The sequence below is a fragment of the Palaemon carinicauda genome, chromosome 4 (assembly GCF_036898095.1).
Source record: "Palaemon carinicauda isolate YSFRI2023 chromosome 4, ASM3689809v2, whole genome shotgun sequence".
NCBI classification, from domain to species: Eukaryota; Metazoa; Arthropoda; class Malacostraca; order Decapoda; family Palaemonidae; genus Palaemon; species Palaemon carinicauda.
The window spans coordinates 30,371,384-30,383,383 of NC_090728.1; the positions used below are offsets into that span (position 1 = coordinate 30,371,384).

General features: G+C 42.0%; 1 protein-coding gene across 2 annotated transcripts in view; it reads left to right on the forward strand.

The window, feature by feature from the left end:
* The window catches only part of LOC137639853 (BCAS3 microtubule associated cell migration factor-like), a 251,753-nt gene that overhangs the window by 154,488 nt on the left and 85,265 nt on the right, over positions 1-12,000 (forward strand). For both annotated transcript variants that reach the window (XM_068372110.1, XM_068372111.1), the window contains exon 15: positions 10,370-10,519. In XM_068372110.1, coding sequence (XP_068228211.1) covers positions 10,370-10,519 — 150 coding nt within the window. The remainder of the gene's footprint in view (positions 1-10,369; positions 10,520-12,000) is intronic.

Consider the following 12,000-nt stretch of genomic DNA (forward strand, 5'->3'; position numbering starts at 1 on the left):
ACTTTATGTTGATGGGGTGGTGAGAGAGGTGAATGCTGGAGTGCTTGGACGAGGATTAAAACTGGTATACGAGAATGACCATGAATGGGAGGTAAATCAGTTGTTGTTTGCGGATGATACTGTACTGGTTGCGGATGCAGAAGAGAAGCTTGGCCGATTAGTGACAGAATTTGGAAGGGTGTACGAAAGAAGGAAGTTGAGAGTTAATGTGGGTAAGAGTAAGGTTATGAGATGTACGAGAAGGGAAGGTGGTGCGAGGTTGAATGTCATGTTGAATGGAGAGTTACTAGAGGAGGTGGATCAGTTTAAGTACTTGGGGTCTATTGTTGCAGCAAATGGTGGAGTGCAAGCAGATGTATGTCAGAGTGAATGAAGGATGCAAAGTGTTGGGGACAGTTAAGGGAGTGGTAAACAATAGAGGGTTGGGCATGAATGTAAAGAGAGTTCTGTATGAGAAAGTGATTGTACCAACTGTGATGTATGGATCGGAGTTGTGGGGAATGAAAGTGACGGAGAGACAGAAATTGAATGTGTTTGAGATGAAGTGTCTAAGGATTATGGCTGGTGTATCTCGAGTAGATAGGGTTAGGAACGAAGTAGTGAGGGTGAGAACGGGTGTAAGAAATGAGTTGGCAGCTAGAGTGGATATGAATGTGTTGAGGTGGTTTGGCCAAGTTGAGAGAATGGAAAATGGCTGTCTGGTAAAGAAGGTGGTGAATGCAAGAGTTGATGGGAGAAGTACAAGAGGAAGGCCAAGATTTGGGTGGATGTATGGAGTGAAGGAAGCTCTGGGTGATAGGAGGATAGATGTGAGAGTGGGAAGAGAGCGTGCTAGAAATGGGAATGAATGGCGAGTGATTGTGACGCAGTTCCGGTAGGCCCTGCTGCTTCCTCCGGTGCTTTGGATGACCGCGGAGGTAGCAGCAGTAGGGGATTCAGTGTTATGAAGCTTCATCTGTGGTGGATAACGGGGGAGAGTGAGCTGTGGCACCCCTAGCAGTACCAGCTGAACTTGGGTGAGTCCCTTATCAGGCTGGGAGGAACGTAGAGAGGAGAGGTCCCCTTTTTTGTTTCATTTGTTTGATGTTGGCTACCCCCCAAAATTGGGGGAAATGTCTTGGTATATGTATGTATGATGTTTCTCTGCCTTCCAAGGGTTTGCTTCCTATCTATTTCAAATATATGTTGAAAAGTGTTTGAAAAATGGATGGCTTTGTCACTGCTGGCAACAGGCTGAGATTTGTCATATTGAAGTAGAAATATAGAATCATCCATCTAGTTTACACATATATTATAAAGTTTTAACTTATTTTTAAGCTAATCTAAACATATTGTTCATAGTTCTTAACATTTGCATTTCATTTCATAAAACACAGAGTATGGAAACAATTCATTTTTCACACAACATACTTTTTCATGTAACTTCATTACTTATCCAGCTGTAGTACAATTACCGTGGCAGTATCTGATATAATAATCATCCGTGTATAATGTGTATTTGTCAGGGCATATGTCAGCATTGTACATATACAGTAGAACCTCACAATAATGGACCAATAAGGAGGACGGGGTGTCCAGTAGTGCCGATAGTCCGTTGTATCACGAAAAGTTTCCCTATGCAGAAAATCAAGCAAAATTATACCAAATTTTATAGGCTATAGGCCTAGCATCGATGCCAAACATGTGGCTAACCTGAAATAGAGTAGCTGAGGTTATCACACTTTTGTTTTCACTTTAGGTTGACGAAGTTAAGTAATGTACTTAAGAAATATAAAATGAAACTCATGAAAATAAAGTTTTAAACACAAGACTTACCCGGTAGTTATATATATATAGCTTACGTCCTGACGTCAACGGCAGAAAATTCGAAACTCGCGCCAACCGCCAGTTGGATAGCCAGGTGTACCACCCCTGCCCCCTAGCGAGGTACCTGGGAACCATTCCAGTGACCCTCATATATTCCCTGCCGTCGCTAGCGGCGACACGTGAATTCTACTCCGTCATTACTGATCGTTTTTTTGGTGAAGTACAAATCTTTGGTTATTGACTCCCGCTTGTTTTTTATCTCGCTTTGGATATTTCTTGGTTTTGTTGGGATTAGATGATTTTTGACCTTTGCTTGTCTTAATTCTCTTTAAATTTTCAAAATGGCCACCCCCCTATTACTTTTAGGTTATGTGTGACTAGTGGGTGTAAGACCCGTTTGGCTAAAGCCTCTCTTGACCCCCATTCTCTGTGTTGCTTGTAGGGGTAAAGAGTGTGATTTAGGTGATCGCTGTGACAAATGTGTTTTGTTGTCAGAGCATGAATGGATTTATTTTGATAAATACAGGCGTAAACTTAAAAGGGATAGATTGAGGCGTAGTTCTTCTCGCTCTTCTATTGATATTTCCTCCTCCCATGTCATTGATCCTATTCCTTCACCTGTAGTGGTAGATCCTGATCCCACTATTGCAATTGCTAATGTACCTTCCCTTAAGGATATGTTAGTGGCCATTCAAGCTCTTGGCGCTAAAGTTGAATCTTTGGCTGCGGACAGGACACAGTTGATGTCCGATGTGTGTCTTTTGAAAGGTGAAGGTGCAAGTGCAAGTGCAGTGGAGGGTGCGCCTGCTCGTGTCTGTCGTCCTCCTAGTCCTAGACCTCTTCAAGCTCCCCAACCCCTGGGAGAAGGAATGTCGAAAGGCGAAAGGAGTCGAGAGGCTTTAACAAACGAGCAGACGTCCCCTCGAACGTACCTGTGGACGCCTCCCAGGACGTTCGCCCTTACCATCGGAAAGGTGAGGTTAAGTGTTTTTCTTCGTCTTCGGATGACCCCTTGCCTAAAAGAGGTTGGAAGCTCGCTTCCAGGCCTCTTAAGAGATCCTATGATACGGCCTATCGACGTCCTGTTAGTTCTAAGCCTGGATGCAGTCATTGGGATTCTCAAGAGCCTTTTGAAAGCCCCCCGATCAAACGTCCTTTTAGGACTCTGGACGTTTCCAAGGATCCTTCTGGCTCTATTCCGTTTAGAGGTGAGGAGAACGTTATGACCTCATCGCCGATTTCGCAACGTTCGGATCCTGACTTTGTTTTTCTTTAAGACATGCAAAGCAGGCTCTCTTCCTTTATGCAATCATACCAGCGTAACGACAAATCTTGTATCAGCGATCGTGATCGGAGAAGTGAGCCAGGTCGTGTTTCCGAGCGGCCTCGTACTCGGGGTTCGAGGCTTCCTGCTAGCCGCTTCGAACGGCCTTTAGGAAGCGATCGTGATCGTTTTCCTAGGTCCGCGGTCCACGGTTCTTCTATTGAACGTGTTCGGGACTGTGTGCCTGTGCGTTCTTCTAAGAAGGATGTCGGACGTCCTGTTAAACAGGTTTTTGATCGCCCTTTGATTCAGGCTCCTGAACTTCCTCCTGAACAGGCTGCCGATCCCCAGGTTCAAGCTGCCGAACGTCCTTGCAAACAGGCTACCGAACGTCCTTTTAAACAGGCTGCCAAGCGTCCTATCCTTCAGGAAGTTTCCCTCTCTGCCAATTACTTTAGTGAGCGTCCTTCAGGTCGCTTTTCTGGGATGGTTACAGTTGAACGAGTCGCTGAACAATGAGCGATTCGTAGTTCCGATTGCTTGCCAGTGGCTGACGGCAAGCGTGTTTCTGAATATGATCCTGAACGTCCTTTCCCTGGTCATATCTCGGACGTTAGTTTGGACTACGAGGAGGAGCCGTATCCTTTTCAAGACATTGATGCGGTTCATGTACAGGAACTTCTCGCCTCCGATCGGACTGATCGCGAGCGTTCGGTTGAGCGACACGCGACTCTGCCGCCTGTTACTGTTCGCAATGAAACTGTTTCTGTTGCGGTTGGCACTCAGATTTTGTCTGATATTGATACCGCTCTTAACCCTTCTGCTCCCGGAGGAACGTCGCTGGAGAAAGAAGTAGAAGCGCAGCTTTCTCCTTTGGAGTTTGATGACGTTTCAGAAGACGAGGACTCTGTTTCTTTCCGTCATTCGGCTGATCTTAAAAAACTTATGAAAGTTTTTACGGAAGAGTTTTCGGACTTTTTTGTGCCTATAGCTCTGCGCTCTCCTCCTTCTGAGTTTACTTTAGGGAAAGCCTCTAAGAAAGCCCGTTTTACGAAGATGGTTCTGTCACGTTCGTCCAAGAGAGCTCTGAAATTAATGGGTGACTGGTTACAGTCTAAGAAGGCCTTAGGAAAGACGTCTTTTTCCTTTCCTCCAGCTAGACTGGCTTCGAGGTCGAGCATCTGGTACGAGATGGGAGAAGTTCTCGGCTTGGGGATTCCTGCCTCTGCCCAGGGAGATTTCTCAAGCCTCGTAGACGCTCCTCGTCGGTCGGCCATGAGGAAGACCAAAATTTTTTGGTCCACTTCAGAGATGGACCACCTTCTCAAAGGAGTTTTTAGGGCCTTTGAAGTTTTTAATTTCCTAGACTGGATGCTGGGGGCCTTGGGTAAGAAAGTTGAGGCTTTTAAAGAGGGGGATACCTCTGCCCTGGTCCATTTGATGTCGTGCATGGACAAGGCCTTAAGGGATGGCGCTAATGAGCTTGCAGCTCTGTTTTCCGCAGGCATCCTTAAGAAAAGAGACTAACTTTGCTCTTTTCTTTCGCCGGGGGTGACTCCCTTCCAGAAGTCCGAACTCTCTTATATGCTCCTCTTTCTCCGTTACTGTTCCCGCAAGAGCTTATCAGGGAGATCTCTGCAGCTTTAGCTCAGAAGGCCACTCAGGATCTTGTCTCCAAGTTCGCTAGAAAGGCTTTACCTTCCTCTTTTGTCAGCCGCAAGTCTAAGGAAGATACTTTTCCTAAGTTTTCCCAGCCCTTTCGAGGAAGATCTTCTAGTAGGGGTAGCTCCAGAACTGATGCTAGAAGGAGTAAGAGAAGAGGTTTCAGGGCAGGGCGAAGCAGAGTCTGACTGCTTTCGCCTTCAGGCAGTGGGTGCCAGACTCCTCAAATTCTGGCAAGCGTGGGAGAAGAGAGGGGCAAACCAATGGTCTATTCAGATCTTGAGGGAGGGTTACAAGATCCCCTTTCTAGGGAGCCCTCCCCTGGTCTCAGTGCCCGTGGATCTCTCTCCCAGATACAGGGAGGAGGCAAAGAGACAAGCTCTTTCGAACCAAGTGTCTCTTATGTTAGAGAAAGGGGCCATAGAGAAGGTTCAGGATATCCGTTCACCTGGTTTCTACAATCGGCTATTCCTGGTACCCAAGAACTCGGGGGGATGGCGTCCAGTTCTGGACGTGAGTGCGCTGAACAGGTTCATCATCAAAACAAAGTTCACCATGGAGACTTCGAAGTCAGTGTTAGCAGCAGTAAGGAGGGACGACTGGATGGTCTCATTGGACCTTCGGGACGCCTACTTCCACATCCCCATCCATCCGAGCTTCAGACCCTACCTCAGGTTCGTTTTCATGGGAGAGGTCTTCCAATTCAGAGCCCTATGCTTCGGTCTTTGCACAGCACCTCAGATCTTTACGAAGCTCATGCTGAATGTAGCAAAGATCTTACATTCAAGGGGCATAAGAGCCTCTCTGTATCTCGACGACTGGCTTCTCAGAGCGCACTCTTACGATCACTGCCTGAAGGATCTTCAGACGACCTTGGACCTTGCGGAAGAACTTGGTCTCCTGGTAAACAAGGAAAAGTCTCTCTTGGTTCCATCTCAAGAGATTCTATATTTGGGGATGACGATACGGAGTCAGATTTTTCGGGCTTTTCCGCCTCCCTCAAGGACAGAGCAAGCCAAGTTGAAACTGAGTTCGTTTCAAAGCAAGCAAGTTTGCTCAGCAAGGAATTGGATGAGTCTGATTGGAACCCTCTCCTCCTTGGAGCAGTTCGTTCCACTGGGAAGGCTGAACCTTCGTCCTCTCCAGTTCCATCTCAACAGCCATTGGGACAAGGAGAGGGACTTAGATTCGATTTCCATTCCCCTCACGAACCCCATCAAAGTCTGCCTTCGGTGGTGGGAGGAATCAGACAAGTTCCAGGAGGGCCTCGATTTGTCAATGAAAAGCCCAGATCTTGTGTTATGCTCCGACGCCTCGGACTTGGGATAGGGAGCGACTCTAGACAAATTTGAAGTCTCGGGTCTTTGGACAGAACCCCAGAAATCTTTGCATATCAACCACAAGGAGTTATTGGCAGTGCTTTTAGCCCTCAGAGGTTTCGAGGCTTTAGTCACCAACAAAGTAGTTCAGGTCAATTCGGACAACACGACAGCATTGGCGTACATCTCGAAACAAGGGGGAACGCACTCGATTTCTCTGTACGAGACGTCAAGGACTCTCCTGATGTGGGCAAGAGAGAGAAATATTATTCTTCTCACGCGTTTCATTCAAGGGGAGAAAAACGTTATGGCAGACAGTCTCAGCAGACGGAATCAGATCCTTCCAACAGAGTGGACCCTCAACCTTCAGGTGTGCAAGAGCCTGTGGCATCTTTGGGGTCGTCCTTGCATAGACCTCTTCGCAACCTCAAAGACGAAGAGGCTAGAGGCTTATTGCTCCCCTGTTCCAGATCCAGAAGCAGTCCACATAGATGCGTTTCTTTTGGACTGGTCCAATCTAGATCTCTATGCATTCCCTCCTTACAAGATCCTGTACAGGGTAATACAGAAATTTGTGACATCCAAAGGAACCAGGATGACCCTTGTGGCTCCCTATTGGCCGTCAAGAGAATAGTTCACAGAGGTACTGGAATGGGTGATAGACACCCCAAGAATTCTTCCTCTAAGAGCAGATCTTCTCAGACAACCCCACTTGGAAACATTGCATCAAAATCTCCACGCTCTACAGCTGACTGCCTTCAGACTATCGAGAGACTCGCTAGATCTAGAGGCTTTTCGAAGGAGGCAGCTCAAGCTATTGCGAGAGCAAGGAGGACTTCGACCATCAAGGTCTATCAATCTAAGTGGAAGGTTTTCAGAGAGTGGTGTAGAGTCAACTCTCTTTTCTCATCCAGTACCTCTGTAGCTCAAATTGCAGATTTTCTGCTTTACCTGCGAAGGAAATGCAATTTCTCCTCCTACTATCAAAGGCTATAGGAGTATGTTAGCTACTGTGTTTAGGCATAGAAGCCTTGACTTCTCTGACAATAAGGATCTACAAGAGCTTCTCAAGTCTTTCGAGACTTCAAAACGTCGGATCCAAGATTCTCCAGCCTGGAATCTGGACATTGTTTTGAAATTTCTCATGAGCGACAGGTTTGAGCCACTGGGTTCTACTTCCTTGAAAGACCTCACTATGAAGACTTTATTTTTGGTCAGTCTTGCGACGGCCAAAAGAGTGAGCGAGATCCATGCGTTTAGCAAAAACGTCGGATTTCGTAATGGCAAAGCTGTCTGTTCCTTGCAGTTAGGCTTTCTTGCCAAAAACGAACGCCCTTCTCAACCTTAGCCTAAAGCGTTCGAGATTCCAAATCTTACGGATCTGGTTGGAGATGAGGTAGAAAGTGTCTTGTGCCCAGTGAGAGTTCTAAGATGCTACTTGGAGAAAACAAGAGATTTACGAGGCAAGTCTGAATCTTTGTGGTGTTCAGTCAGGAAGCCCTCTTTGCAGATGTCTAAAAACGCCTTGTCTTATTTCGTCAGGCTTTTAATTAGGGAAGCTCATATTCATTGTAATGAATCAGACCTTGGGCTTTTAAAGGTCAAGTCGCATGAGGTCAGAGCGGTGGCAACGCCGGCTGCTTTCAGGCAGAACAGATCTCTGCAAAGCATAATGGACACGACCTTCTGGAGGAGCAAATCCGTGTTCGCGTCGTATTATTTGAAAGGTGTTCAGACTTGTTATGAGGACTGTTTCACTCTGGGTCCATTCGTAGCAGCGAGTGCAATAGTGGGTGAAGGATCCACCACTATGTTCCCATAATCCCAATAACCTTTTCTTCTCTTGGTACTTTTAATTGTTTTTATGGTTGTTTGTGGAGATTGTGTCAGTCTTCCACAATCATTGATTTTGTCAGGTGGTCATGTTTGTGCCATGAGAGCACCCGGATTTGGTTGTTGGAGGAGGTTCTGTCATGATGAGGTTTTGACACCGGTTTGACAGTCCCTTCGAGATCTTCAGCCCCCTGGGAGGATCGCTGGATCTCATAAGGCTAGCAGACATAATGAGGCAGAGTATCATTGAAGTCAGCTTCCTTATCAGGTACGAACCCTTAAGTTTTGTTTTAATTAACTCTTAAGTAGAATTCCAGATATGCTAGCTGTCTCTAACCCTCCACCAAAGGTGTTAATCAGCTATATATATAACTACCGGGTAAGTCTTGTGTTTAAAAATGATATTTTCATTAATAAAGTAAATTTTTGAACATACTTATCCGGTAGTTATATATAATTTTAGTCCCACCCTCCTCCCCTCTAGAGACTAGAGGCGTGGAATATATGAGGGTCACTGGAATGGTTCCCAGGTACCTCGCTAGGGTGCAGGGGTGGTACACCTGGCTATCCAACTGGCGGTTGGCGCGAGTTTCGAATTTTCTGCCGTTGACGTCAGGACGTAAGCTATATATATAACTACCGGGTGAGTATGTTCAAAAATTTATTTTATTAATGAAAATATCATATTACTTTAGTTCATTATCAAGCCTCATATTTCATGAGACATTATTGTGTTTAATTTTGGTTTATGTAAGTACATTTGTATTATATTTTGTATTAGCATTTCATTATTCAATAATACAATTACTGGTTTTACTTTTAATCATCGTCAACTGATTTCAAGGTCACGCTACTGTATTATGATTATACACATAAGGAGTATATTTATATTATTTCTCTTTAACTTATTCAGTATATCTTTGTAATGAATATTACATCAGCACCAATGTGTTATAGGACATAAGTATCCATACAGTTTGTATATAGCCATTATTATTAGTTATCATATAACTACATTCGTTTCTCTCTCTCTCTCTCATTTATTTAGATATTATAAATTCTTTGCTTGATTACTTGATGTTTCGATTCTGGAATACTAACATTGCTCGGTAACACATTGAAAGGAAATCACTTGATTTGCCATTTGCCTTACACCAGAAATATGACTCCATCAGACTTTTTTTTTAAATTTATGGTAAGTAGTACTTTTCTCATAACAACTGATACAGACCACTGAAACACTTGATATCGTTACTATTATTAGATATGAAATAAAACTAGCGTAGAGTCAAATTGACGCTATGTAGTACTCGCAACAACCAATACAGACGCACGAAAATACTAATCGGTAGCCTATTGCTCGCTTGCTTTCAGTGGGAAATATGAGATCACCAGACATATGATATGACTTGATAGATATTAAATCTTTTCTTAATGTATTTTTCACTGAAAATGGATACTGTATATTAACAGTAAAAGAAAATACTGAAAATGGATACTGTATGTTAACAGTAAAAGAAAATACTAACTTACAAAGATAAATCAGTTAATTTTTATACAAGAAAATTGATTATTTCCAAGGAAATATTTGTCCTATTAGTGTACTATTTCCGACATACTGTACTTGTGACGTCATCAGAGTGAAAAATTTGGTTGTAAGGCGTTGCAAGACTCAGGCCTACATGGCTGAGGACTATGAAGTGTGTGAAGTGAGAGGTTATGAATAGAGAAGTATAGATTTAAAAGTTCAAGATAAGAGACAACTGGCAAAGTCTGACTGAGGCCCTGTGCGTTAGTAGCCATGGGAGGAGATGATGATGATGAAGTCAAACAGTCGTAAGTCGCATAGGTTGTAAGTCGAAGATTATATGTAGCTAACAAAATTTCCTTTCATTGATATACAGTATGATGTTATCTTTATATACGTTAATAATAAAAGAAAGTGAAAAATAGGTTATTATGACGTGAATTACTCCATGTGGCCCGTAAGAGAGTATAAATAAAGGACATACTGTAATTTACTTCCAATGGTACTCAAAGGGTTAAAGATGATATTGAAGTTGTAAGAAGATGTGGAAGAAATGATTTTTCCCAGTTATTGGGATTGATACAATTATAAGAGAAACTTTAGGGGTACAAAAGGAGATAGAAACAACTACAACTGACAATAGAACAGTAGCTGATCACATATAAAAGAGCTAAGTACACAAGCACAACTCTCCTTAGACTAAAATATTTATGCTTTGTAGGACAGGTTACAGGTATGGAAGGCATTGTTGTTAGTAAGCTTATGCAGTTGCATAGTAAGACTAGCTAAGGCAAGGGCTTTGTTTGGTACAAATACATTTTGAATTTTGGTTTAATTGCTTTTATTTTATGGTGTATTGGTGATTGTTCTTACTAGATATTTAAGATTAATATGATGATTACAGCAGTTTTTCAACTTAATATTAATTCTGAATCCTGTGTATTTCTTTCTCATTAGCTGGCAGCCATGATCAGTCACCCAGGCTAATGGAACGATATAGTGGAGATTCTGACTCTTTCGATCCCGAGATCATGATGAATCAACTGCGACATGATCTGGCAGATGCTATGATGGACACCCAGCTCCCAGGCAACCAAAGTGATACCGGTAAGTATTTTGTTTGTGCATTTTACTTTCACTCACAATATTTCTTAGTTGTATGCCAAGAAAAAATCCTCATTGTTGGTATAAATGTTTAGTGCATGTAGTTAAGAGTAGCCACAGTTAGAAGATTATTATAAGATGTTTCACTTTATGAATTCTGATTTTGAGTCAGTCTGTAAAAGGGAGAAATTTTTCCATTTTATGAAGTGAAGACTTTGCTCTTCGTATTTTATAGCATTTGAATTTAGAGGGAAGTTTTTTATGTTGATTTCATTTCGTTATTTCACAAAAGGGTTTTGGTGTCCTACATTTCACTTTTTGTAACTGTGTTTACAAGGAAGGCAAGATCACATTAGAACACTCTTCTAAAAATTGTATTAAGTCTTATTATTGCTGCAAAGTTTAAAATACTATATATGTAACATGAAATAAGGTAAAATTATATGTAACACCTGAAAAGTTGTGAAGATTCCATATGAAAAGTTATTAGAAGTATAAGTTTTTATAATGTGCTGATGTGTGAATGTAGTATCAGTAGTTTTACTGGAGTGGAAGCAATACATAATTCATGTGGTCCTTTTTATCTATTGCCATTATTCTGGTATTTATTTAATAGTTTGGTCAAGTTTGAAAGTTACTGCTGACAATTATACAGCTTTGTTTTGAAAATACTGTAATTCATTTTTTGTAGGTACTGTATGGAATGTTATGACTATTGTTTATTATTTTTTAAAAATATTGTTGTGGCCTTTATCATTAAAATATTCCATGCTGTTAAGATAGACCCAGCTAACATGTTGAAATTTATATTACAATTGATTTTACCAGTAATTCACAACATTGTTACTTGTGATTATGACTAATGTATGTGAAGGTACACTGCTTCTCATTCCAAGATTCACAACAAGATATACTTTATCTATGATCGGTGTATAGATGAAGCTTTATTGGTACATTCCTTTAGCTATCCTGGGAGTCTTGTATTTAATAAGTTTTCAACAAGAAATACAAATTATGATTAATCATGATCCCCAGCTCGTTCAGTCTATGGATTTTTCAGTTGCTGCTTGGTAGCAGCCTAGAAAATTCGAGAGTAAAGGGTTTACAAGTATTTTAGAAAATAACTTTAAAGGTAGATGTCATTGTTGTGTTTTGGGAATCCAATTTACACATACGTAAGCTACATTACTTTTTCTCTTGTTAAAAACAGATATAGAATATCTTGTTAAGTATTATTACACACTTATTTTAAACTGGTCGAGAATTTAGATTAAGATAATTACTGTTAAATGTGAAATGGAAAAGAACTATCTTTGGGAATACTTTGATATTTACACAAGTCCCTATATCCCCATCATTCAGTTTTAGTGGTTAGGTCTTTCACTTCTTTTTCATTCACCATACTTGCTTCTTTTCCTCAGTGCTTATCATTACTTTAATAAGAAAGCAGCCAGATCTGAAATCCTCTTCACTGATAGGCAGAT